General features: G+C 48.1%; 1 protein-coding gene across 3 annotated transcripts in view; it reads left to right on the top strand.

The window, feature by feature from the left end:
• IQCA1 (IQ motif containing with AAA domain 1) overlaps positions 1 to 26747 on the top strand; it is a 187133-nt gene that overhangs the window by 132190 nt on the left and 28196 nt on the right. For all 3 annotated transcript variants that reach the window (XM_005902521.2, XM_070368542.1, XM_070368543.1), the window contains exons 13-15: positions 2853 to 2935; positions 12645 to 12752; positions 16847 to 17046. In XM_005902521.2, coding sequence (XP_005902583.2) covers positions 2853 to 2935; positions 12645 to 12752; positions 16847 to 17046 — 391 coding nt within the window. The remainder of the gene's footprint in view (positions 1 to 2852; positions 2936 to 12644; positions 12753 to 16846; positions 17047 to 26747) is intronic.

Raw genomic sequence — 26747 nt, 5'->3', positions numbered from 1 at the left:
CCAGCCTGGGTGTGGCCTTGGCTCTGGGGAGAGACGGCTTCCTTAGGATGTCCCTGGAAAGAGGAGCTGCTGAGTTTCCATTGTTTGGGGAAAGGTTCAAGGTCAGGAGTGGTGGCTGACCGCTGCGCAGTCAGCATTCTGAGACACAGGCCCCCCAGTTCCTGGGGAGGCACCGCCTACTGGTGACTGATACTGATGCCTCCTGGGGACACAGGGACATCATGGTCCCTGACCTGGAGGAGGGTCCAGCCCCTGCCTACACGCGGAGCCCCCTCTGTCTTTAGTGACTCTTCCATGCCACTTTTCTCTCGTGTCCTTCCATCGGTCTTTCTGAGAAGATCCTGCTAAGTGTCTTATTGGATAACCACCCAGAGCTCACCTTGAATCTGCCAGTACAAGCCAACTACTAAGTTAACATTATCCACTTATGTTTAAAGAACCGCACGACTGAGTACAGCTCTGCCTTAACCACACAGGGCACACGCGTGCAGCTCGTGGACCATGTCTGTTAGACGATGAATGTGCTCTTGGCATATGTTTCTTTACAGTTGAACTGTCATAAATGGGCCACAAGCAATTCTCTAGTGAAATGAAGACCATTTTATGGTCTTTAAAAGTATTTTGTTCACTTTTATGCCCAAAAGTACAGAAATACCTAGTCATCTCATTCCTGGAAGACTTTTTATTTTATTTTTGAAAGCTTAATGACTTTAAGACTTAATGAATGTTACTCATTAAGTAGGATTCAGTTAGTGGGCTAGTTCTCCACCAAGACACTGTAAGACAACTTCTGTTTCTCTCACTGACTTAGCATAAACCTTAAATCAGCACTTTTACCACAGTTGATAAGATACATAGTTTTAGACTTTTTTTATTCCATAGCAAGAGTTGATTTCACTGGAAAGATCCAAATATAGGTTTGTGTTCCAGGCTTCTTAAGATATTAGGTTTTAATTATTTTAGTGAATCTTCTTCAATTTTATGGTAATATTTTAGACATATGTTTGTATTAAACAAATATTCGAGTTCAAACACTGCAACTTGTACTTCCTTGATATAGGTGAGATACATCATCCCAAATTCCATGTACAATGAAAACTTGCTTACTTCTTAGTGGAGAGCACACTATTTTAAATATATTTGATAGAATAAAATTTCAGTCAGCCAAAGGCTGGAGTCATTGAATTAACATCTATCCCAGTAGTATTTGGCTTGAATCTCAGGGATGTACTTGAGTATTTTTTTAAAATTTTAAACATTTAATTTTATATTGGAGTACCAATGTTGTAGTAGTTTCGGATGAAGAATGAAGGGCCTTAGCCACACATATACAGTATGTCCATTCTCCCCAAACTGCTCTCCCATCCAGGCTGGCACATAGCATTGAGTTCCTTGTGCTCTGCAGTAGGTCCTTGCTGGTTATCCATTTTGAATTGAGTCTTTTTTTAATCACACTAACTTGAATCATAGAACAAAGAACATTTTAGACATATCTACTGTTCTTCATTCTAATGAAAGACTAGGCTGAACCAAATAATAAGGCTCCTAGAAATGAAATGGGAAAAGATGAGACATCTCAGAGGACTATCAGTTCAGTTCAGTCGCTCAGTCGTGTCCAACTCTTTGCGACCCCATGAATCACAGCATGCCAGGCCTCCCTGTCCATCACCAACTCCCAGAGTTCACTCAAACTCATGTCCATCGAGTCGGTGATGCCATCCAGCCATCTCATCCTCTGTCGTCCCCTTCTCCTCCTGCCCCCAATCCCTCCCAGCATCAGAGTCTTTTCCAGTGAGTCAACTCTTCACGTGAGGTGGCCAAAGTATTGGGAGTTTCAGCTTTAGCATCATTCCTTCCAAAGAAATCCCAGGGCTGATCTCCTTCAGAATGGACTGGTTGGATCTCCTTGCAGTCCAAGGGACTCTCAAGAGTCTTCTCCAACACCACAGTTCAAAAGCATCAATTCTTTGGTGCTCAGCTTTCTTCACAGTCCAACTCTCACATCCATACATGACCATAGGAAAAACCATAGCCTTGACTAGACGAACCTTTGTTGGCAAAGTAATGTCTCTGCTTTTGAATATGCTGTCTGTACAGTATTTGAATGTGATTTATCAGAATTCCAGCAACCCAAGCCCCACTTAATTTCATTGGGAGTTTCATTCATTAAGTGGAATACTATCTTCATTTTTTTCCCCAATTAGTATAAATTGCCCATGTGCTGGCTACCTGCCCACACACCGCCCCCCCCCACCCCGCTTAGAGAAGTGATGTTGTCATCTGTAAACAGCAGAGAAGAGCTTAACATGTTCCTAAAGTATTACTACACTCACAGCTTTTGACATTTTGTCTTTCACATTAAAATGATTTCTGTTATAAGCCTTTGTTCCTTATAGATATTTCTTTTAAACTATTATGCTATGGAGTTAAAAGGAAACATCAATTTCATGAAGGATTAATGATCTACTACAGCTTGCAGATGCTAACTGAATATATAATTATGGGCCCATTACATTACTATTATTGGGTAATTTCTGACTCATATTTGTATCATTATGAAGGCTGAAGAAAGGGCAGACTTCAAGAGTTATAGCTGGTCTCAGATGCCCAAAGATATAATTCTTATTAATAGAAAATATCAGATATACCCATGGATGAGTGAAAGTATTGTTTTTAAAAAGCCTAATTCATCCCCAAATTGTGAAAAGGGTTCAAACATCAATTTATTTGTGTACATATGAATGTACTTTGAATTAGACCTGGTTAAAGTTTGCTACATTTGTGAGGATTAACATAAACACTGCAGATTTGATGTGTTTGCTCACGGAATTGATGGTCTTCTTTTTCCCCAGGACCATTGAGTCTCTGTATAAGGAACTCGTGGAAGAAGGCTTACTGATCCAGGCACTGAAAGTCAGCCTCTCAGATTACATTGGTAAAGTACACCAACAAAGATGCGTGTGTGTGTCACATACGTATGTCACCCCTTGGGGTTTAAGGACCCAACGGAGGGGAGTACGTTTCATCTGTGTTTTATCCCAAATCTGGCCCCTGGTGGCTTAGTTGGATTGAATTGGTTTGAGCTCTTCCTGCGCTGGGATCTAGTAGGGTTGACTGTCTCCCTTAATGTAGGAGAAGCAGATTTCCAAACCTACTAGCCGGGCTCCCTAGGGCATTCTTTCTGGCTGAAGCTGAATTGAGGAAATGAAGAATTGTTCATGCTCTCATGATTATCAAAATGCCCTAGAGGCAGCACCTGGTATTTCCAACACAGAGTCCTTTTAGGAGGAATTCCTTTCAGAATTCTATCTAGGGGCCACCATGGGAGTAATAGGGAGGAACGCGCTCAGCCACTCAGTCGTGTCTGACTCTTTGCAACCCCATGGACTGTAACCCACCAGCCTCCTCTGCCCGTGGAATTTTCCAGGCAAGAATACTGGAGTGGGTTGCCATTTCCTACTCCAGGGGATCTTCCCAACCCAGGGATCGAACCCACATCTCTTGCATCTCCTGAACTGGCAGGCAAATTCTTTACCACTGAGCCACCTGGGAAGCCGCAGCTGGGAGGAATGAGGAGGGGACATTTACTATCACCGTCTTCAGCTGATGTCTCTCTCTTAATGTTTAAAAAAACGGGCCCAAGGACCTGAAAACGTATTTTGTTTTGTTTTGTTTTGTTTTTGTTTTTGTTTTTGTTTTTGTTTTCTGAAAACGTATTTAAAGCTTAAAATCCTTCCCATCTCCTTCCACCCTAATATAAACCTCATGTTCACTTTTGTGAGTCTACGATCAGTGAGAACATCCTCCCACAGAAACACAAAAAGATAATCACACTCAAAAAATTTTATATCATACAGTTACCCAATATCTAGTTAATAATCAGTTTTTCCCAATAGTCCTAATTAGTCCTTTGTAACTGTCTTTCTCAATCCAGAATACCGACCATGATCATGGAGGTGATGGTCGTATATCATTTTAGCCCTTTTCATTCCTTTGCATGTGTGCATGATAAGTTGCTCTCCGTCATGTCTGACTCTTTGCAGCCCTATGGACTGCAGCCCGCCAGGTTCCTCTGTTCATGGGATTTTCCAGGCAAGAATACTGAAGAGGGTTGCCCTTTGCTTCTCCAGGGGATCTTCCTGACTTGGGTCGAACCCACGTCTCCCACATTGGCAAGCAGACTCTTCAGAGCCACCAGGAAGCCCGTCATTCCTTTTGTCTGCAGAAGTTTACAGGCTTTTTCAGTCCTTCCCAACGCTGACAGTTTTAAAGTGTCTGAGCTGTTTTACAGACTGTCTTTCAGCTGGTTTGGTTTGATGGTTTCCTCCTGACTTGATTCATGTTGAATGCTTTTTACAGGAAAAAAAAAAAAAAAAAAAAAAATTGGCAATATTGTGTCCTCCTCAGCCTTTCATGCTGAAGGCATATGATGAAGCTTTGTCCCATCACTGGTGATGTGAAGTTTCATCCCTGATGAAGCTTCCCAGATCCCTCCATTGTAAAGCATCATTTTCCCCTTTATTATCAATGATAATCTACGGGGGATCCTGGGGGCTCTGGAGATTCTGCTCCCAAGCATATTAAAGGTTTTAGCATCTACTGATGATCTTTGCCTGCATTGATGGTTGCTCTGGTGGTCGTAAAGTGGGTATGTTCTAGTTCTGTCTCCTCTTCTTTATTTATTAGGTACCATTTTTCTGGAAAAATTTCCCTCCCACCTTCCTTTTAAAATTGTTGTGGTATCAGTGTGGACACATGGACTCTTTTCTTTTTCCAATTGCATTGTAACCCATATCCATGTGATTCATTCCAGTGTTTACAATGACCCAGTTTCAGCCTGCGAGAGCAAAAAGGCTAACATTTCCCTTGGATCAAAAATGATACTGTAATCCCTTTGAAATAGAGACACATTTCCTTCTTGGGCACTTGGAAGAACCTTCATTTTTCCTAATGTTATAAGATTTTACCAGGCTGTGTATTGAAATATGTATTGGGTTTCTATTTATTTCTTGTTTCTTCTTCAAATACTGTAGGGTTTTTTCCTGGATTGCGTTGATTATGTTCTGTTAATTCTGTTTATATGAAAAAATACCACTGTTAGCAGAAGTCTATCTCCTTACTTACGGTTGAGATCTCAGTTCTGTCTGCTTTCTCCCTTCACATCATGTCTTTTATTGCTTCACTGAATCCCTGGTATTAGTACAGAGCCTGGCAGATGGTAGCGTCTTAAAGAATTGTTGTTGTTCAGCTGCTAAGCCGTGTCTGACTCTGCGACCCCATGGACTGCAGCACTCCTGGCCTCCCTGGCCTCCACTATTTCCCAGAGTTTGCTCAAACTCATGTTGACTGAGTCAGTAATACCATCCAGCCATCTCATCCTCTGCTGCCCCCTTCTCCTCCTGCCCTCAATCTTTCCCAGCATCAGGGTCTTTTCCAAAGAGTCAGCTCTTCACATCAGGTGGCCAAAGTATTGGAGTTTCGGCTCCAGCATAAATCGTTCCAATGAATATTCAGGATTGATTTCCTTTAGTATTGACTGGTTTGATCTCCTTGCAGACTAAGGGCCTCTCAGGAGTCTTCTCCAGATCCACAATCCGAAAGCATCAGTTCTTCAGTGCTTAAAGAATTAATGGACATATTTCTCACCTTCTTACTGGTTTCCTACCCATCTTGGACTTTCTTAGTGATCTGTTTTGTCAGTTTCCGGGTAGCATCTTAAAGTTACCTGAGGTCAAAGCAAGTAGAAATCGGCCTCTGAAGCATGACCTCAAATGAACATGACCCAGTCCAGCAAAACAGTCAAGCTGCCTCCAGGCTTGGCTCCCTCTTGCCTTTTCTATGTTTTTCTCATTTCTCCCCGTTAAGGTTCTTATCTTGGAAAGGTAGCAGTGGATCCTCCCAGATCCCCACATAAAAACTAGACAAAGCAACTAGATGGCAGAAGCCCATGGACAGCATTTGCACCAAAACAAAATGAATGAAGTTTCCCCTCAAAGCCCAAAGTACAAGCCATTGGGGACAAAAAACGAGAAGAACCCCAGAGTAGCCAGCAAGCACTCCCTGGAGAGCAGAGCGCGACCACGGTAGTAACTGCAGGTGGAACCGGGAGGAGTTTGCCCACTGCATCAGCAAAGGCCTGACAACGGACAGCCTCAGAAAGTCTGAGCAGCTGCGACAGTCCAACCACTAGATGCTCTCGAAGTTGACCCTTCGAAGACAGGGCCTTATACTGCAAGGAAGCTCTTGGGAGTAGAACTGAACTGGAACCACTGAACAGGAACAGTAGAGATGAAGAAGAGGAAAGATCCAGAATAAACTGGGGGAGGGGAGCAGAGCCAGGACATCACAAGAAGCAAGCCACCATACTAATAACAGACACGAAAACCACAGAAGGCAAGGGCTCTCTGGGATTTAAAAAGCTACCCTGACCCCAACTATCTCCTCAGCATACAGGAATATTAGCTCATATATTTAAGCAATGAAAAGTTCAAGGTCAAAGCCCATGCAAAGCTTCTACTAAAAAAAGGAAGAATAAGGAGCAGAGTAACATCACAGAGATACTCATAGAACAGACACACCTGGAATCTACTCTTGCAAACCAAGCAAATAAACATTGAGGAAATTACAGAAGGGATTTATAGAAGATATGTAAGAGTACACAAAATGGAATTAGAAAAATGCAGAAATGAGTCGGAAAAAAATGGAGTATTTTAAGGGGAAAAATCGTTTTAGGAGAAAACTAAATTACAGTGAATACAAGAATGAATAAAGTCAACAAACCAAGCTTTAAGAGAAATGAAATGTGAAAGGCAGAAATTTTTAAAATAAAACTAGAAATGAAAAGTGAGATTAAAAGATTTACAAAGAAAGCAACAAATACTAAAGGTAGGCAAAGAAAATCCACATCCCTGAAGAGGAAAACCAAAGCAAAGGAAGAGAGCACACACTGAGAAGTTTTATTCATGAAAAATTTCCCTAAACAGAAGTGCAAACCGCATAATGGGTGATGATACTTTGTATGTGGAACCATCACCTCCAATGGGCCAACACCAAGACGTATTCTAATAAAAGTGCCAGACGTAGGGAAGGAGAAAAACCTCTGGGCATTACCCCTCTCCTTTTCTGGCTCAAACCTGGGCAAGCAGGGCAAGTGGTCTGTGCCTCGCCAGTTCCCCATCCAGGCTGGAGTTGTTTGGGGGGGTTAACATGTAACCCACTCCAGTGTTCTTGCCTGGAGAATCCCAGGGACGGGGGAGCCTGGTGGGCTGCTGTCTATGGGATCGCACAGAGTCAGACATGACTGAAGCGACTTAGCAGCAGCAGCAGCAGCAGCAGCATGTGTAATTCCACTCTCTTCTCAACACCACGCAAATCCCAGAACCCACTAGAGTCATAGCAGCTAGGACTGAAAGAGACTCAGAAGAGAGGACATTCAACTTCGTCATGTCTGGCCCCCCAAGGCTCAGCTCCCAACCCTCCCCCCTGCCACCGCCTGGTTCCTTGCTGTGCCCCTCCACATCTGCCCAGCTCTGAGCACTGGCCCTGTGCCTGAAAGCCAGCTCCCACCGTAAGCTCAGGTATGCCAGAGAGAGCGTGTTTCCTTACCCTTTATATCACTGTCATTTAGCATCACAGCTGCTAGGCTGCCAAGGTTATTCAAATTCAGTCCTTCTTACAGTGACAGACTTTATTTTCTTGGGCTCCAAAATCACGGCAGATGGTGACTACAGCCATGAGATTAAAAGATGCTTGCTCCTTGGAAGAAAAGTCATGACCAACCTAGACAGTATATTAAAAAACAGAGACATTATTTTGCCAACAAAGGTCCATCTAGTCGAGGCTATGATGGTTTTTCCAGTAGTCATGTATGGATGTGAGAGTTGAACCGTGAAGAAAGCTGAGCACCGAAGAATTGATGCTTTTGAACTGTGGTGTTGGAGAGGACTCTTGAGAGTCCCTTGAACTGTGAGGAGATCCAGCCAGTCCATCCTAAAGGAGATCACTCCTGAATATTCATTGGAAGGACTGATGCTGAAGCTGAAACTCCAATACTTTGGCCACCTGATATGAAAAGCTGACTCCTTGGAAAAGACCCTGATGCTGGGAAAGATTGAGGGCAGGAGAAGGGGATGACAGAGGATGAGATGGTTGGATGGCATCACCGACTCAATGGACATGAGTTTGAGTAAACTCCGGGAGTTGGTGATGGACAGGGAGGCCTGGTGTGCTGCAATCCATGGGGTCGCAAAGAGGACACGACTGAGCGACTGAACTGAACTGAACTGAACTGAACTATGAGCCCCATCCCTACTCCAGCTATCAAGGCCCCCAATTCCCAGGGGGCATCCAAAGGTTGGGGAGATATTCTGGTGCCCTCCAAGACCCCACGGCTCCCACAGGGGCCACTCCTGCCTGCCCAGGACCCTCTGTCATCCAGGGCTCTCTCCCCTCTCCTCGTCCTCCAGGACACAGGGCTGATGCCCACTGACAGACACACTGACCAGCTCCTCGCTAAGGCTGGGGACGTCTCCCCCTCCCGCCCTCTGAAGCTGCTGCTCTCTGGGATGCTGGTCCTTTCTGTGCCTCAGTCTCCATGATTATGAGGATAACAACAGCAAGCGCCTCACTCAGTTGCTGTGAGAGCTTAATGAGTGAGGAGATGTGGTACCCAAGGCCATGCTGGCACAGAGCTGGCTGTCTCTATGTGTCGCTGGGGTCTCACCCAGCCTTCCGCGGGCTCAGGGTTTGCCAACAAGAGGGCTTGGTGACTTCCTGGTGCCTCTGTGTCCCTCTCTCCCTGTCCATGTCACAGAAACAGGAGGCCCCAAGGTGGCCACTCAAGGGGAAAATACAAAGGGGACAGACACAGCAGATATTCCCCTAAATTATCCTTTTCATACTGTCCATGGGGTTGTCCGAGCAAGAATACTGGAGTGGGTTGCCATTTCCTTCTCAGAGAAGACTCTTGAGACTCCCTTGGACTTCAAGGGGATCCAGCCAGTCAATCCTCAAGGAAGTCAACCACTGGAAGGACTGATACTGAAGCTGAAGCTCCAATCTTTTGCCACCTGATGCAAAGAGTCGACTCACTGGAAAAGACCCTGATGCTGGGAAAGATTGAGGGCAGGAGGAGAAGGGGGTGACAGAGGATGAGCTGGTTGGATGGCATCACTGACTCAATAGACATGAGTTTGAGCAAACTCTGGGAGATGGTGAATGACAGGGAGGCCTGGCGTGCTGCAGTCCATGGGGTCGCAAAGAGTCGGACACGACTGAAGTGACTTAGCACGGAGTAGAAAGGAAATGTTAGAAACTGATTCCACCTTGATTTCTTAATATTTTTAATTTCTCATCTTTTTGTTCAGTATTTATTTATCTATTTGGCTGTTCCAGGTCTTGGTTGCGGTATGTGGGATCTAGTTCCCTGACCAGGGTTCGAACCCAGGCCCCCCGCATTGGGAATGCAGGGTCTCAGCCCCTGGACCACCGAGGAAGTCCCCCTTTCTCATTATTTCTTGTGTGCTTGTATGTTCCTATTCTCTGCATTTATTTCCTCTTTCTGTGTTCATTTGCCGAGGCTGCTGTAACAGGTACCACAGAGGGCAGGGGGGCAGCTTAAACAACAGGAAATTACTCTCCCAGCTCTGGAGGCCAGAAGTCCAAGGCCAAGGTGTCAGCGGTGCTGGTTCTTTTTGGAAGCTGTGCGCTCTTCCGGCTCCCTGGGCCCCTGCCCCCTGGAGGCCGAGTGTCCCTGGGCTCACGTGGCCCTCGCTGACCTCATCCTTGCATCTATTATCCTGCCCTGGTGGTTTGCCGTCAGTCACTGGCACTCCTTGGCTTCTGCTGTCTCCCATCTCTGCCTTCATCCTCACGTGACCTCCTCCCTGTATGTGTGTGTGTCTGTCTCCAGACATCCCCTTTCTATAAAGGATACCCTGACTGGATTAGGACTCAGCCTAAGAATCCACCAGGGATTGAACCCACGTCACCTGCGTTGGGAGGCGGATTCTTTATAATGAGTCGCCAGGAAGCCCCACTGAGACACATTTTAAATGTTTCTTAGAGCTAAGGCTAAAGGGAGATTTTAGGCTTTCTATACCCTGTGTGTGGGGCTTTCACAGTGGCTGAGTGATAAAGAATGTGCCAGCCAATGCAGAAGACACAGGTTCGATCCCGGGGTTGAGAAGATCCCCTGGAGAAGGCAATGGCAACCCACTCCAATATGCTTGCCTGGAAAACCCCATGAACAGAGGAGCCTGATGGGCTACAGTCCAGGGGGTCACCAAAGAGTCGAACACAACTTAGCAAGTAACAACAACCACACTAAGAACCTCAGCTGAGTTTGTTTCCTCTGCAACGACCCTATTTCCAAAGAAGATCACATTCTGAGATACTGGGAGTCGGGGCTTCCACATACGGATTTTAAGAGGACACGTTCCTGTTCCTCTCTCTGCTATTGTCCTCGGCTTCCTTGCCCTTTTTCATGCTTTCTATCTCCAGTGCCTTTTCATCCACTATTTCCATCTTCCCTCCCTCATGGAAGACCTCGTGTCTGCAAGGAATCCTGAAGTCGCTAAGTACTGAGTGAGTCCACGGGAAAAGTTGATGACAGCTTCCAAGCTGGGAAATAGCAAAACGTAGTAACCCGCTTTCGGAATGAGTCTCATCATCTTCCCTGCCTTGGAACCAGCACCCACCAGTTCAACTTCATTTGTCTAAATAAAATCTGCTGCTGCTAAGTCCGACTCTGTGCGACCCCATAGACGGCAGCCCACCAGGCTCTCCAGTCCCTGGGATTATCCAAGCAAGAACACTGGAGTGGGTTGCCATTTCCTTCTCCAGTTCGTGAAAGTGAAAAGTGAAAGTGAAGTCGTGTCTGACTCTTAGCGACCCCATGGACTGCAGCCCACTAGGCTCCTCTGTCCATGGGATTCTCCAGGCAAGAGTACTGGAGTGGAGTGCCATTGCAAATCTGCTGGGGCTCTATAAAACAGGGCACGCCTGGGTATTAGCTTTGATTTCCTTAAGCAGGAAAAGGGGGTCACTTTGACATCCCCCAAGGCCATGTTTACAGCAAGACGTGCTGGATTGAACCATGGCTGCAGGAGCCTTCCTGCTGCAGTGAAGGTGAAATTAACCCCTCTTCCGTTTAACGCCTGCTCGTTTCAGAGCGCGGGGGCTCAGAAGCCGGAAGGCGAGCTTTCAGTATCACTCATCTCCTTCACCAAGACCACTGTCCTTGCCAAGGACTCGTTTCGTGTGGAGGCTTTGAAAGGCTGTCATTCACAACAAAACCGCGATCGTCATCTAGTTTTTAACTCTCATTTTCTTAGCACTTGAAAATGCTTTAAAGCCCTCAATATTTTCAGGACTTCATAGGCACATGAATGTATTAATGTTCTTTTAGTGTTTTCATACACACATAAAGGTATTTGTGTATATATATAACATTGTGCTCTGCAAGATCCCAAGTGTTATGAAAAGAAAAAAAATCAAGAAATTGTGATTCATTTATGAAATATTTTTTCTTCAGATTCAGGTACAGATCAAGAGAGAATCAAGTGAGCATGTAAAAGTCCATCCTCATGACAAATGGAGACAGCCAAACTAATTTTCCTGGTGACCTTATCTAAATTAGTTGGAAAATAACACTTCAGATTTATGACTAGTTACAATTAAGCTCTTTGAAGCCTTCTAATTAAACCTGTAAAGATTTATTTCGATATTATTCCTTTGGTAATCCTTTAAAAATGATAAAAATGTTAATGAATATCACCCTCAAAAGGAGATATTTCTGTTTATCCTAAATTAGACTCAGATCCTTCCTTTCAAATGATTGCATTTCAGGTTCAGATTTACACACCTCCAATACAAATTTCACATCCATTTTAAATAAGTTATTTTTAAAGTTTGTGCAAATGTTAGACATAATCTCTTGGAATAGAAATTAAACCAAACCTGTTGTGTTTTAATTTACTTTATATGTTCTTCATTATAGCACTTGCTCTTCACATACATAACATTCAAAGGTTATTTTTTAAAATACTAGGAGGTTAGTCATACTCAACATAATTCCCAGTTACTGTAGTGAATATAGAAATGTTTCTGTGGCTGGAAGTTTTTCTTCAAGCCTTTACCTAAAAAGTTCTCCATGATGACTCTTCCATAATACAATTATATTTGCTCAGAAATATTAAATTTGTATTCTCTGTTGATTTTTGTTGTTCAGTTGCTAAGTCATGTCCAGCTCTTTGTGACCTGACGGACTGTAGCATGCCAGACTCCTCTGTCCTCCACTATCTCCGAGAGTTTGCTCAGGTTCATGTCCATTGAGTTGGTGATGCCATCCAACCATCTCATCCTCTGCTGCCCCCGTCTCCTTTTGCCTTTGAATTTTCCCAGCACCAGGGTCTTTTCCAGTGAGTTGGCTCTTCACATCAGGTGGCCAAAGTATTGGAGCTTCAGCGTCAGTCCTTCCAGTGAATATTCAGGGTTGATTTCCTTTAGGATGGACTGGTTGGATCTCCTCGCAGTCCAAGGGATTCTCAAGAGTCTTCACTTGTTAATTCTGCAAACGACTAAACTACGTGGCTCAGACGGGCATAGTTCCCAGTTCATTCACCCTCTGTTTCTTTTCTCCCCAGGTGAGTACAGCTACCTGGGGACGAGCCTTCGCCAGGTGTCCATAGAACCCATGCCTTCCCTCCTGGATGTCCGACAGCTCATCACCCTGTACGCGATCCTGCCACTAGGTAAGGGCTCCTCCTGCCCGCTGTGCCTGTGCTAGAAGCAGGGGTGTCTGCTCGTGTCTTCCTGGTTGTCGTCAAGGTGCACTGCAGCTTAACCCTTCCTACCGAGAACTGTGATTAAGGGTCGCTGCGCTGGACTGAGGCACCCGGAGCACCCGGGAAGGTACTGCCTGGGAAGCACAGCTGCAGCTCATTTGAGTGTCTTCTTAGCATTCTTTTCTTTTTATTGGAGTACAGTGGCTTCACAGGGTTGTGTTTCTACTGTACAGCGAAGTGAATCAGCCATACACACAGGTACATCCCCTCCCCTTTTGGATTCTTTCAGGTCACCACAGTCCCTTAAGTAGAGTTCCCTGTACCGTATGCTATACAGAATGTTGTCATGACTTATCTATTTCACACATGGTACTAGCAGTGTATATGTGAGTCCCAGTCTCCCCCGTCTTTCCCCCTTAATATCCATACATTTGTTCTCCACATCTGTGTCTCTATTTCTGCTTTGCAAATAAGATCATCTATACCATTTTTCTAGATTCCACATACATGAGTTAAAAGTGAAAGTGAAGTTGCTCAGTTGTGTCTGACTCTTTGCAGCCCCATGGACTGTAGCCTACCAGGCTCCTCCGTCCATGGGATTCTCCAGGCAAGAGTACTAGAGTGGGTTTCCATTCCCTTGTCCAGGGGATCTTCCCAACCCAGGAATAAAACCCAGCTCTCCTGCATTGCAGACAGACACTTTACAGTCTGAGCCACCAGGGAAGCTGTGAGTTAATATACAGTATTTGTTTTTCTCCTTCCGACGTACTTCACCCTGTGTAACTCTCTCCGGGTCCATCCACGTCTCTGCAGGTGGCCCAGTTTCGTTCCTTTTGTGGCTGAGTAGTATTCCATTGTGTGTGTCCACATCTTCTCTACCCAGTCCTCTGCCGATGGACATTTAAGTGGCTTTCATGTCCGGGCTGCTGAACCTTCTAGGCTGAAATTCCTGATGGCCAAACTCTGGAGAAATCATAGACAAAGCAAGCCCCTGCCACTCAAAGTAAGCTCAGCCTGAGGTTAAGCTTGCCTTTTATGCACAGGCTCTGTCACCAGGTCCTTAGCAGAGCCAGCCCTTCAGCAGAGCTGTATTTCATAGATGGAAAGAATCAAGATTCCACCAGCTTCCACTGAGGGTCAGTCACGATTGTTCAAACAGACCAGAGTCTGCAGGAAAGTCTGGGCTTGCCATAAGAAGTACCTGCTGCCCTCCTTCACTTTTGTATGTGTTCTCATGACTTTGGTCTGTGTGTGACCTGAGTCACTGGGGCAGGGGCAGGGGCAGGTACCCCGGCCAGGCCGTGCTCTGATGACCATCCTGAACTATAAATCACATTTTGTTTGTTTAATTTGCTTTAAAGTGAGATGGGAATAGTTTGGACACTTCTTATCTTATTCCACTTTTTTTTTTTTTTTTGCTGCAATACATGGCATGTGGGATCTTAGTTCCCCCACCAGGGATGAAACCCCGTCCCCCTGCAGTGGGAACAAGGAGACTGAGCTCCTAGACCGCCAGGGAAGTCCCTCCACTTTGACTTAAATACGAACTTAAAGTTCAGGACTTGCCTGCTGATTCCAGGGAGAATCTGCCTGCCAATGCAGGGGACGCAGGTTCCATCCCTGATCCGGGAAGATCGGAGGCACTAAGCCCGTGCACCACAGCTATTGAGCCTGAGCTCCAGAGCCTCGGAGCCGCCACTCCTGAGCTCAGGTGCAGCAATTACCGAAGCCTGCGGGCCCTAGGACCCATGCTGCACAGCAGGAGAAGCCGCCGCCACGGGAAGCCCTCACACCACGAGAGAGGAGTCCCAGCTCATCACCACTTGAGAAAGCCGCTCGCGCAGCGGTAAAGACCCAGCACAGCCAAAAATGAATCAATGAACAACTTAAAAAGAACCTAAACCTATTGGCAAGAAATAGCTCATTCTTCTTTCAACTTCACGTCAGAAGTAGTACGTGGAATTAGGGGTCACAGATGCAGTGCAAGTCGCTCAGTCGTGTCCGACTCTTTGCGACCCCATGGACTGTAACCTACCAGGCTCCTCTGTCCATGGGATTTTCCAGGCAAGGTCCTGGACTGGGTTGCCATTTCCTTCTCCAAAGAAAGTGAAAGTTGCTCAGTCATGTCTGACTCTTTGCAACCCCATGGACTACACAGTGCATGGAATTCTCCAGGCCAGAATACTGGAGTGGGGAGCCTTTCCCTTCTCCAGGGGATCTTCCTGACCCAGGGATTGAACCCAGGTCTCCCTCATTGCAGGCAGACTCTTTACCAGCTGAGCCACAAGGGAAGCCCTGGGGTCAACACAAATAAGATGCATATGTAGCATAAACAAATACATAATCCTTGGGGATCTGCATATTTGGGGCCAATAAAATCAATATACAACGCTTACAGGATCCACGTAAATAAACAGATGTGCCCTAAACCTCCATCACAGCGTGATGGAAGGCAGTAGAGAGCCAAGAACACCGAGAGGTGACAGGATTTTCAGGGCACGCCTCACCAATCAGGCTGTGGTGGATCTGCATCATCAACAGGTGAGGGGCGTCATCTCCAGGCCACCTTGAGGGTCCCAGGAAGAAGTGTGCCCAGGACGCATCCTGCCCGGACCCTCCTTTTGTCACTGAGAAACCTGGAGTCCTCGTGGGGGTCTGCCCAACCCAAGCCACAGACCCAGCGGGGCCTTTGCTCCCGTGACCTGTTCGCGGGTTTTCAACCTACCAGCAAGTCAGAGAAACTCGCTCCTGTGGCAGATTGCGAGGGCTCTGTCTAAATACCATATGTCTATAATAGCATCTGGTCACAAAAGGAAGTGTGTGTGTCAGCCTGACTGTTCAGGGCGCCACTGCCAGGGTGAGAGATCCTTTGTCTGGACGGCCTCTCTCTGCCATCATGGAATCGGGTCTGCTTCATCGTAACATGGTATCGTCACCCTCGCCAACCGCAGATGAAGCGTGCCCGGGTTATTTCACTTTAGAGAGAACATGCTCAAAACTACTTTCCAGGCTTTTGTGTAACCATAAACCTTCTTTCTGATGACGCAGATCGATTCCCTGTGTCTTGTCGATCACACGCAAAGAAAGAGAAGCACAGTCGTACTCCGAATATTGATATATTTCCAGCTGACCCAGGAGAGCCCAGCAGTGGACCCAAAGCAGACGAGTGTGACAACGGATGTTCTGACCGCAGCGCTCTACAGGATTTCATTCCATCCACTCTCTTAACTAGTTAGTGCCAACGTGTGCTCTGATCATGTTCAGAATGATGGGAGAGGTCAAACCTGAGTCTGGACTCAAAGGAGATGGACAGTGTGGTGGAGAGCAAAAGCCAGAGACCTCCGAGTGACCCGATGAGTCGCGTCATTTCATTATCAAGGGTCGTGTTCACTCCGCCCCCAGTGACAGGCCAGACCCCAGGGCAGGAGAAACCAACACAGACTTCCTGCATAATACAGGGACCTCTGCTCAGTACTCTGTCCTCACCTAAAGGAGAAGAGAAGTTGAAAAAGAATAGATGCGCATGTATGTGTAACTGAACCTGAAGCCAACCCAGCGTTGTTTATCGACTGTACCGCAATGTAAAATAAAAAGTTTTTAAAGCCCAGGCTACCACCAGCTGGACCTCCGTTTCCCCCCTTTCCTCCTATATCTTCCTGTCTGCTTCACGTTCATCTTCCCAAGCCTTCAAAGGGTGCAGTGCTGTTGCTGACAAACAGAGATTCCCCTGCCCCCTCCCCACAGAATGCCGGAGCTGAGTTATCGCAAGAATGTTCTTTACAATTACAAGTTTAGGGAGAATGCTGGGGTGAGGGTGAGAGGGAAGTGATGTATTGGACACCCAAGGAGACCCGACAGTTCCACCTTGACGTACAAATCAAAGGTGTCACCGAGCCGGCTGAGACAGGAGGCGCGCCCCTGGTGAGAATGCTTTCAACACATCGATCACTATTGTCGAGACTGGGGTCACGCCGCGGAGTCACGGCCTTTCGGGAGCCTGACCTAAGAACCACTTGTTTTTTTGGCAGGATCTTAGAGCCTCTGCTTCTGCCTTTTTTTAGGCTCTGCAGCCGTGCATGAGAAAGCCCCTTTGGTGAAGTCCCTGCTGTTGGCCGGACCGTCTGGGGTGGGGAAGAAGATGCTGGTCCATGCCATCTGTACCGAAACAGGAGCCAACCTCTTCAACTTGTCTGCCGCCAACATTACTGGGAAATACCCAGGCAAGAGTGGCCTCCAGATGATGCTGCATGTGGTCTTCAAGGTATTTGTCATGTTTCCCGGTCTCCAGGTCTCCTCCTCCTTTCATATTACATTTCCAAATGCTGCAAGGTGAGGTGGTTAGATGGCATCACCACCTCAATGAACACGAGTTTGTCCACCATGGTGGTGGGCTGGAAAGCCTGGCAGGCTGCAGTTCACGGGGTCACAAAGAGCCAGACATGACTTAGCGACAGAATGACAACAACAGTTTCCTTAAGTCACCTAGCACGGACCCTGTCCTTAACTGATATGCACGTCCCTCTTAAACATCCCCTTTGCATCCTCCAGTAATTACTTTATTATTGCTATCTCGCTGAGCATCCAACAGCCAGACACAGCTTCTCTCTTGGTAAGCACCCTACTGTGCCGTTCTGATCAGCCTCCTCTGTCATGGGAATGCTCACATCTTCCCTCCTGCAGTGCTCACGTCTCCTTAAAAATTAAATCTTTTTTCAGCCCACCTCCCTCCAATAACGGCATCAGATATTTGCATTTGGGGGTATTCTTTCTCACGTGGCTTGTGACTTGCAGTCAGCTCCTCATATCCAATATAAGGAGGAACCCGCAGCAATCTAAGCTGACCAGAGTAGTGCAGATATTCAGTTACGTAGCATCACAGATTCAGTCGACATGAATCTCAGCACACTCTAGGAGATAGTGACGGACAGGGAAGCCTGGTGTGCTGCAGTCCATGGGGTGGCAAAGAGTCAGACAGGACTTAGTGACTGAACAACAGCCCAGTGTCAGGTAGCAGGGTCCTAGAAGATGCTACGCAACCCTGCCCTGGGATCTTAGACAGACTCTTCACCTCTGCGCGTGGGATCTAGCTCCCCCAGCAGGGGTTGAACCCAGGCCCCCCTGCATTGGGAATGCAGTGTCTTAGCCACTCGACCACCAGGGAAGCCCCACATATTTATATCTAGTATTAAAACTGGACAGGATTTCATTTTCATTTGGTTGAGTTCTTCAAGGTTGTCCGGCTGTTCAGTTCACGTTTGGTTGCTGGAATGCTGGGTAAGCAGCTTTGACTCCATCAAGACATACCCGTAATAGGTATTATCCAGTACATGGAGCTAGGTGTTAGCTCTGCCCCTGCTTTTAAGGGAGATGGTTACACGTGAGCAGCTGTCTTCTCTAATAGACACAAAGGAGGAAGTGATGGCAGCGGGATTTCTCCTCCCAGCCACGTGGACCCTACACTGCTTGAGTCAGGACATCTTGGGGTTTGTTTCTGTTTGACTGCTTTTTTCCTGACTATGTGTCACATGTTTCTTTTTCTTCATATTGTATCATGGTCATGCTCTTTGCGACCATGTCTGACTCTGCGACCCCACGGATTGTAGCCCGCCAGGCTCTTCTGTCCACGGGATATTTCAGGCAAGAATACTGGAATGAGTTGCCATTTCCTCCAGGGAATCTTTCCAACCCAGGGAGTGAACCCGCATCTCCTATGTCTCTTGCACTGCAGGTGAATTCTTTACCCATTGAGCCATCAGGGAGGCCTGTTTCATTGTACGATTAATAAGTTTTTATTGTAGATTAGACATTGTGGATAATATGTTGTTGACACCCTGAAGCATGCTAGGCTTAGTTCTAACAGGCAGTTAAATTACTGGCTGATGAGCTTGAACTTGCAGAAGTTGTTTTCCATTTCATTAGTGAGGCTCTATTTTGATTTTGCTCTTAGGCCTGGAAGCTTGTCTTTACTTTGAGGTTTCAGTGGGAATCTTGAGCTGTTTACCAAGTTCCTTTAACTTGGCAGAAGCTAAGGTATGTGCTCAGTTGTTTTACTTTTCCAGCTGTTGCTTTCCACTGAGCTTCTTGGAATCTTCCCCCATGCACGCATGCAAGGTTAACCAAGAACTTGGAGGTGAGCTGGAATATGAAGCCCAGCAGCTTCACTTGTGGCCTCTGTGTACTTAATCACCAAGCTCAAAGCACTGAGTTCTTCAGAGGAAAGGTAAAACTCATCCTCTGCCCAGAAGAACACCCCAGGGAACTCATTCTAAATGCCGGATTTTGTTGACATTGTCAAGTAACCAACAGAAGCACATAAGTGTAAAAACATTGGCATTTCGTGAGCATCTGGGCATCACAGACCTTACCCCTCTCTGTGTTAACTCAGTCACTCCTCACAGTAACCTTAGGAGGTGGGCAGTATCATAACACCCATTTCGCTGATTTAAGAAACTGAGGTACACAGCATCTAAGTAGTTTTCCAGGCTGCAGTGCCATGGCATGAGCCTGATCAGTCTGGGTGCAGAGGCTCCAGGCCTAACACCGCATTATTCAGCTTCTGAATTAAGCCTCTCTTCTCCACCCACCAAAGGGCTCTGTCGTTCAGACTCTAGGGCAAAGCCAAGGGCATGGTTGTTTTATTTGCTCCTGCTGCTGAGAAGTTTGTCTTGATATCAGACAAGCTGTCTTGGCATTAATTTGAATCATTGCAAATGGGCATTCCGTGGGGCACAAAATGCTGGATGTCAGATCATCAAGATGTGGATACAGCCTGTGTACTCCGCGTCGAAGGGCCTGACACACACCTCATTACGCTTCACCTTTACTGCATATGTAAGTGATTAATGGAAGGCCCAGAGGTCTCGGGAGTGGGAGTCATTCAATTAAAAATCACGGGCACTGAGCCACAGTGCCCTGGCAGGACTGCAGAGCAGCTATCTGCATTGCAAAGAGGTACCTGCTTTTAATTAATCGGAGAAGTGCGGAGAGCCCCACACGTGGGCATGTTACGTGGGCCTGAGGGCAGCAAAATTCGGATCTGAGGCATTTGCTCGAGTAGGTGAAATAACAGAAGGGCCTGGTCATTCATCACGTCTTCTCTTAAAGAATTTCTGTGGCTGAGTTCCTCTCTGCAGCGCTAAGAACGCAACTCTTAGAAAACATCGCTTCTGCCTGGAGGCGTTTACCTCTCCCACAAAACCCTGTGCTTGTGGAAACACGCTGGTGAAACGAGTCTCTGATTTATTTTCCAAGCACAAATTCAAATTTTCTACAAAAAAATTGAAAATAATTTGACAAAACATTCTATTCTGTTCTCATTATTATGGAACGGTTCCTTTAGTCTACACACAATGAATCCAGTGTGTTCCTTCCACACATGTGTGTACAGTACAAGTAAACAATTGTCACTTAAAATTCTGTCTTCCAGTAAGGCTAGATGGGGGAAGGAATATACATCTGTTTGGTGGTGGTGGTTTAGTCGCTAAGTCGTGTCTGACTCTTGTAACCCCCTGGACTATATAGCCTGCTAGGCTCCTCTGTCCATGGGATTCTCCAGGCAAGAATACTGGAGTGGGTTGCCATTTCCTTTTCCGATACATCTGTTTAGTTAGGACGTATTAGAAGTGCATCTAATGGTTAAGAACTGTGGGATAAATGATTTTTTGTTTATTATTTTTGGCTGCATGGGGTCTTCATTTCTGAGTGTGGGCTTTCTCTAGTTGCAGTAAATGGGGGCTTTTCTCTAGGTGCGGTACCCTGGCTTCTCATTAAAGCGGCTTCTCTTTTTGTGAAGCATCGGCTCTAGAGCACAGGCTTCAGTAGCTGCAGCCCAAGGGGATAAGTGATTCATATTTAATAGATATGTTTTGGACAAAAGCTATCAAGGCAAGGTGCCAGCCTCCTCTGCTGTTTTGTGATGGTTGATCAGAGGATGAAGGCTCAAGGAGGACTTGAGTTGTCTGGCCAGGAGTTCAGCACATACCCAGGAGTTTTCTATTCACTTTCCCTTTTGATTGCCCCAACTCCTGGTGAGGCAAGAATTAATGTGCCCATTTTACAGACCAGAAAACTGAGGCACACAGTGCTTAATTTGACCAAAAGTACAAGAGAATTAAGGCTTCTCTTAGTTGGCGCTAAGGTGGTGCTAGTGATCGAGAACCTGCCTGCCAGTGCAGGAGACATAGGAGATGCAGCTTCAGTCCCTGGGTCAGGAAGATCCCCTGGAGAAGGGCATGGCAACCCACTCCAGTGTTCTTGCCTGTAGAATCCTCATGGACAGAGAAGCCTGATGGGCTACAGCCCATGAGATCGCAAAGAGTCAGACACGACTGAAGCGACTTATCACGCATGCACAAAAGAACTATGGGGCTGGCAACTGGATTTAAGCCCAGGTATGACTCAGAAGCCGTCACCTGGTCCCCAGCTGGCCTCTGGGGGAGTGAAGCCTGGGTAGTCCCCAGCCCTGTGAGATCTGTGCCCTTGAGCCACCGCAAAGGCCATTCTTGGGCTAGAGTATCAGCTTGGGACATTTCAGCCTGAGAAGGTGAAGAAACTAGAGACTTTAGCATCCTGTTGGCAGTCCTGCTGTCTCCATGTCTTCTGGATTCCCCCTTCCCTGACCCTCCAGACAGCCTGGGAGAAAGCCAAGGAGAGGCCAGGGCACCCCGGAGGGCAGCCCAGAGCAGAACATCCTCTCTCCTAAGGTCTGGGAAAGACGGTCCCCCTCCCTGGGGTCCTTGCTTCCTCCTCTTCCTCCTCTGTTGGAGACCTCACCCACCGAGGGCTGGACTCAGAGGGAGGCTTCAGAGAGCAGGGCTAAGGCAGCCACCAGGCCAGGGTCAAGGCCACCTGGCCTGCACTGGCCTGCGAATCTGGACCCAAGGGAGCCGAGCACCCTTGTACCTGAGCACCTCCCACCAGGGCTCCTGAGCACCTCCCACCAGGGCTCCTTGCTGGGCTCCCAGCCAGCAGCCCGTGGCAGCCGGCCAAGGGATCTCACCCAGATGTGCTGGTGTAAACAGCTGGCCCAGGAGGCAGGAGAAGGGGAGCCCCGCCAGTTATATCTCTGTAGTTCACGGAGACCTCTGCTCCTGGTTAATAACCCAAAGACATCGTGGATATTCGTGGATGATTTTAAAAATGAAACAGATGTATAATAAACAGAACAAGTATGTTAGCCCTGCCTTTACAAAATTCAGTAAGGACAGAGCAAAGACCTACACCTGACCCCCCACCCCGAAACAGAGCTGGTCAAATGGGGATGGCAGGGGTTCAGTGAAGGAGGAGAGGAGAGGAGAAGAGAGAAACAGGAGATAGCTGCTCTGGTGGAGCATCAGGTGTGGAAATAGAGGTACCAGGGTGGGAGGAGGGGGCCAGGTGCCCATGAGGCCTGAGCAGCTGCTGTCAGGAAGCGGGGCCCTCCTGCGGGACCACAGAGAGGGCTTCAGGTTGAGCAAAGGCATCAAGGAGATCCAGCCAGTCCATCCCCAAGGAAATCAGTCCTGAATATTCAGTGGAAGGACTGATGCTAAAGCTGAAACTCCAATACTTTGGCCACCTGATGTGAAGAGCTGACTCAATGGAAAAGACCCTGATGCTGGGAAAGATTGAAGGCAGGAGGAGAAGGGGACCACAGAGGATGAGATGGTTGGATGGCATCACCGACTCTATGGACACGAGTTTGAGCAAGCCCCGGGAGTTGTGATAGACAGGGAGGCCTGGTGTGCTGTGGTCCATGAGGTCGCAGAGTCAGACACGACTGAGTGACTGAACTGAACTGAACTGAAAGTCATCAAAACCTCTTTTTTTTTAACCACAGACTTTCTGTTTTAGAGCAGTTTTAGTTCTCAGTGGCAGTGAGAGCGTCCCACTGCCCCAGGGAGGATGGGCGGCTCTGAGGGGAGGGCGGGTCCCAACCGCAGATGCCCCAGGGTGCCTCCTGCCATGAGGATGCCCCCAGGCACCACGAGGGGCACAGGATCGGCTGAGGGCTGCGAAGCGCGGTCCGCATCTGCTCTTGCTCTGTGGTGGGCAGTAGGGGTGAGCAGGGACAATGTCACAGGCGCTAAAGGATTTTTAGCCAACTTGAAAACCCTTCAAGTAGGCGGTGCCCTAAATGCGGCTAAACGGTGCCTGGGGAAGGTGAGTGTGGCCTTGCGCCCAGGTGTTAACGCCTGCGCTTCTCAGAGTTGGCACAAGGTCAGGCAGATGGGCGTGAACCCGTTATTTCTGGTGTAGCTGGGAGTGAACCAGGAGGAAGGGGTTCCAGAAGATAGTCTGGATGGTCTTGTAAGCCTGGCGCCCTCCAGACAGCAGCCTCCTCCGAATCCAGCAGTGGTATCGGTGGGCTCCTGCCACCAGCACTGACCTGCTTCCCCATGCCACCTGCCACAGCCCATCCGCTGTGCCTCCATCCCCAGCTCCCTTCTGGTCCTCTCCTCTGCCTCCGTTGACCTTCCTTCCCGTCACAGGGCAGCCCCGCCCAGCTCTGGACTGTTTAATCCACCTCTGTTCTTCCTGTAATTGACATTCACAGTTTATCCCAGCTCACACCCAGTAAGGACGTGGAGTATTGGGTTGGCCAAAAGGTTCATTGAGGTTTTTCCTCCGGCGTAACGAGAAAATCAGAACAAACCCTTTGGCCAACCCAGTAACCTCTACAATTACATGAAAGATAATACAGGGAAATAGGAATTTTACAAATCATCATCTTTAAATAATGGAAATAGAGAACAAGCCATCTTCACATATTAAATATGGAAGCAGAATCCAAGTGACTATAGTTCGGGAAAGTGAGCCTTCCCCGCCCCCCCTACCCTCTGCCAATCTCCCCTGTCCCAGATCTTCCCCAGCTGGGCAGCTCCTGCCTGGCCACTGCCGGCTGCCCACAGCCCCCATTCAGACACAGGAGGCCACTTCTTCTGCAGGCAGGGACCGTGTTTCCCAGCCCTCCCTGCTTCCCACTGCAGATGCTCAGCAAATCTCTGTGGCTTGGATGGATGGATGGAAGGGCGGGCGGATGGTTGCCTAGCTGGATGGACTGTCCTTTTCAGTTTGGTAAAGATACAACCCCTGAAAAACAGACCTGGGTTTTCCTGGGGTTCTCTGTGGCAAGCAGAATAGCACCCTTTCAGAAAGAACTTCCACAGCTTCCAAGGGTCATTTGGGCAGATCTAATTAGTAGTTCAATTCAAACACAAACTGGTTTTCATCATTAAGCCATTATATCCCAACCCAAGAGAAATTCATCCTGATGGTGGATGTTTGACAGCATTTCTTTGGAGAATACAGAAGATCAAATCCATCAAATTCACATGGATGGGAAAGAGACTGTTGGCTAGACCTTTCCAGAACTTGAAAAAGCGCATGTTGGGTGAAATGTATCTTTAGTCCGGAGTTGATAATTCGGTAGGACTGCAGAGCCCTCTACTGGCAATGGAAATAAACTAGCCCCGGTAACTTCCGAAAAGTTCCTTTGTGGATTAATTACATTTAATTGCCCATGACCTCCAACTATCTGTGGGTAATTTATACGACGCCTTTCCATTACTAAATGAAAATTAAAAGAGCAAAGGATACCATTTTTCATTAACAAATTTGCAAAGAGGTTTTTTTATTGTTAATACTTTGTTGAGAAGAGTGTGAAAAAAATTTGTGGCTGGAGGAGAGTGTGAACAGAGGGCCTCGAGGAGGGCAGGGGGACCACACGGGTGCAAGTGTGACGAGCCGGCAGGCAGGTCCTTTGACCTAGCAGCTTCATGGACCCAAAAGGCCCATCTTAAGCCCTGTTTGGTTTAGCGAGAAGGCAGAAAACCATCCAGATATTCGAAAAACAGGGACTAGATCCATAAGTGATGGAGCTTCTTAGTAAAAGGCTGTTGGAGAAATAAACTGCATGCAGCGTGAACAGGAATATAAAGCAGTGTGTGAAGAGCCATCTCGTGTTTGCAAGTATCAATGTCGCGAAAGGTCTGTGAAGATAGGAGAGGACTGGCGAGTGGTTCTCAGCAAAGGGGGCAGAGGAGGCGTGTCTGTATGTTCTGAAGTTTTGCCAATACTCCTTTTGCATGGCCAAAAAGGACGGAATTTGCAGGGCGCGTGTGTTCAAGGCGATGCCACTGTAGACGTGTCCTGACTGGCGGGCACCCTGCCTGCACCCACCGTGGTCCTCCCCACTCCCAGTGGCTATACAGCAGCAGGAAGGGTGTCTCCTCATCAAGGTCATCCTCTTCTGGGCTTTACCTCCCCACCCAGTGCCATCTGCAAGCTCTGCCCTACCCACGTTTCCTGTCTCTGTCCCATGCATTCCTCAGCTGCCTGTCACGTGGCTTCCGTCCCCTCCACACCACCCGTGACCTCCTGGTTGCCAGACTCTCAGGCCAGCACTGCCTGCTGTCACCAGCTCCCTGCTGCCCTTCCCTGGGCTCTGAGACCACTCCCTCTTCTATGCCCCTTTGATCCCCCCAGGCTCCCCTTCCTTCTCCCCTCCATCAGTGTCTCCCCGCTGCAGAGACCCCACTCCCCGGCCCCAGGCTGGCCTCCCCAGCTCTCCCCACATCCCTCACCCATTCCCACAGCCCCACTGCAGCCTCAGAGCCCTTTGCAGCCCCACCTCCCTCCTGCCCGCCCCCTAGACCCACCAGTCCTCCTGCCTGGAGGTCCAGCTGCCCTCTGGCTCCCGTGGCCTAAACAGACTTCATCTTTCATCCCTCATCTGGTCCCCTGTTTGGATTCCTGGGCCCTCGTCCTCCTGGCCTCCAGGCCTCCCGGCACTGGAAACTCCCTGCTTCCTCATCCCTCACCCAGCCATCACCAGGTCTCGCTGCCGTTGTTTAGTCACCCAGTCGTGTCCAACTCTTTTCAACCCCGTGGACCGCAGCACACCAGGCTGCCCTGTCCTTCACCGTTTCCTGGAGTTTGCACAAACTCATGTCCATTGAGTCAGTGATGCCCTCCAACCATCCCGTCCTCTGTCACCCCCTTCTCCTCCTGCCCTCAGTCTTTCCCAGCATCAGGGTCTTTTCCAGGGAGTCGGCTCTTCGAATCAGGTGGCCAGAGTATTGGAGCTTCAGCTTCAGCATCAGTCCTTGCAATGAGCATTCAGGGCTGATTTCCTTCAGGGTAACTGGTTGGATGTCCTTGCTATCCATCAGGTCTGGCAGATCTAAACGCCCTTCATACCCATTTCCTGCCCTCCTGCCACTCCTTTGCTCAAGCCCTCACCTCTTCTCCTCCAAAAGCCTCCTAACCTTCTCCCTGCCTCCAGCCTCACTTCCCAGCACAACCTCTGGGAGGTTTCCTGGGAGACAGCCGCCAGCTGGTCATGCGTCTCACTCCACCAGAGGGATTTGTCGGTAACACACCAGGATCGAAGGTCACGATTCGAGTCCCTTATAGACTCCAAACAGCTTCCAGGATAAAAGCAAGCTCCGTGGCAAGGCCAAGGCCTTTCTGACACCTTCCAGAATGACCTGAGCAGCCCACGTGGGCACAGCCCCGCCCTTCACTCCGGTTCCTGCCCCTGGTGTGGCAGACGCATGCCCTCCTCCAGGCTCTGGGCCTTCTAGACACCCTTGCAGATCCTGTCTGCTTTAGCCCTCATTGGCACCGTCCACATCTGCTTGCCGCCCTCATCCCCTTCTCCCTCTTTCTGTCGGAGGTGGTCCTTGCTGACACCCATTTTCCTTGGCCCACCCTCCCAGCCCCACCTCACCGTCCCCTCCCACCAGTGGACTCCTTGAAGTCAGGGGCCCCAGCACCCAGCACAGTGCCCGGCACATGAGAGCTCCTGTGTCGATGTTTTATGAACAGAAAATGAGAGAATGGATTTTGTTCCACAGTGCTGTTGTTCAGTCACTCAGTCGTGTCCGACTCTTGTGACCCCATGGATTGTAGCCTACTGGGTTCTTCTGTCCATGGGATTCTCCAGGCAAGAATATTGGAGTGGGTTGTCATTTCCTTCTC

Source organism: Bos mutus, chromosome 3 (assembly GCF_027580195.1).
Source record: "Bos mutus isolate GX-2022 chromosome 3, NWIPB_WYAK_1.1, whole genome shotgun sequence".
Taxonomy (NCBI): domain Eukaryota; kingdom Metazoa; phylum Chordata; class Mammalia; order Artiodactyla; family Bovidae; genus Bos; species Bos mutus.
This window is presented reverse-complemented; position numbering and strand designations above follow the sequence as displayed.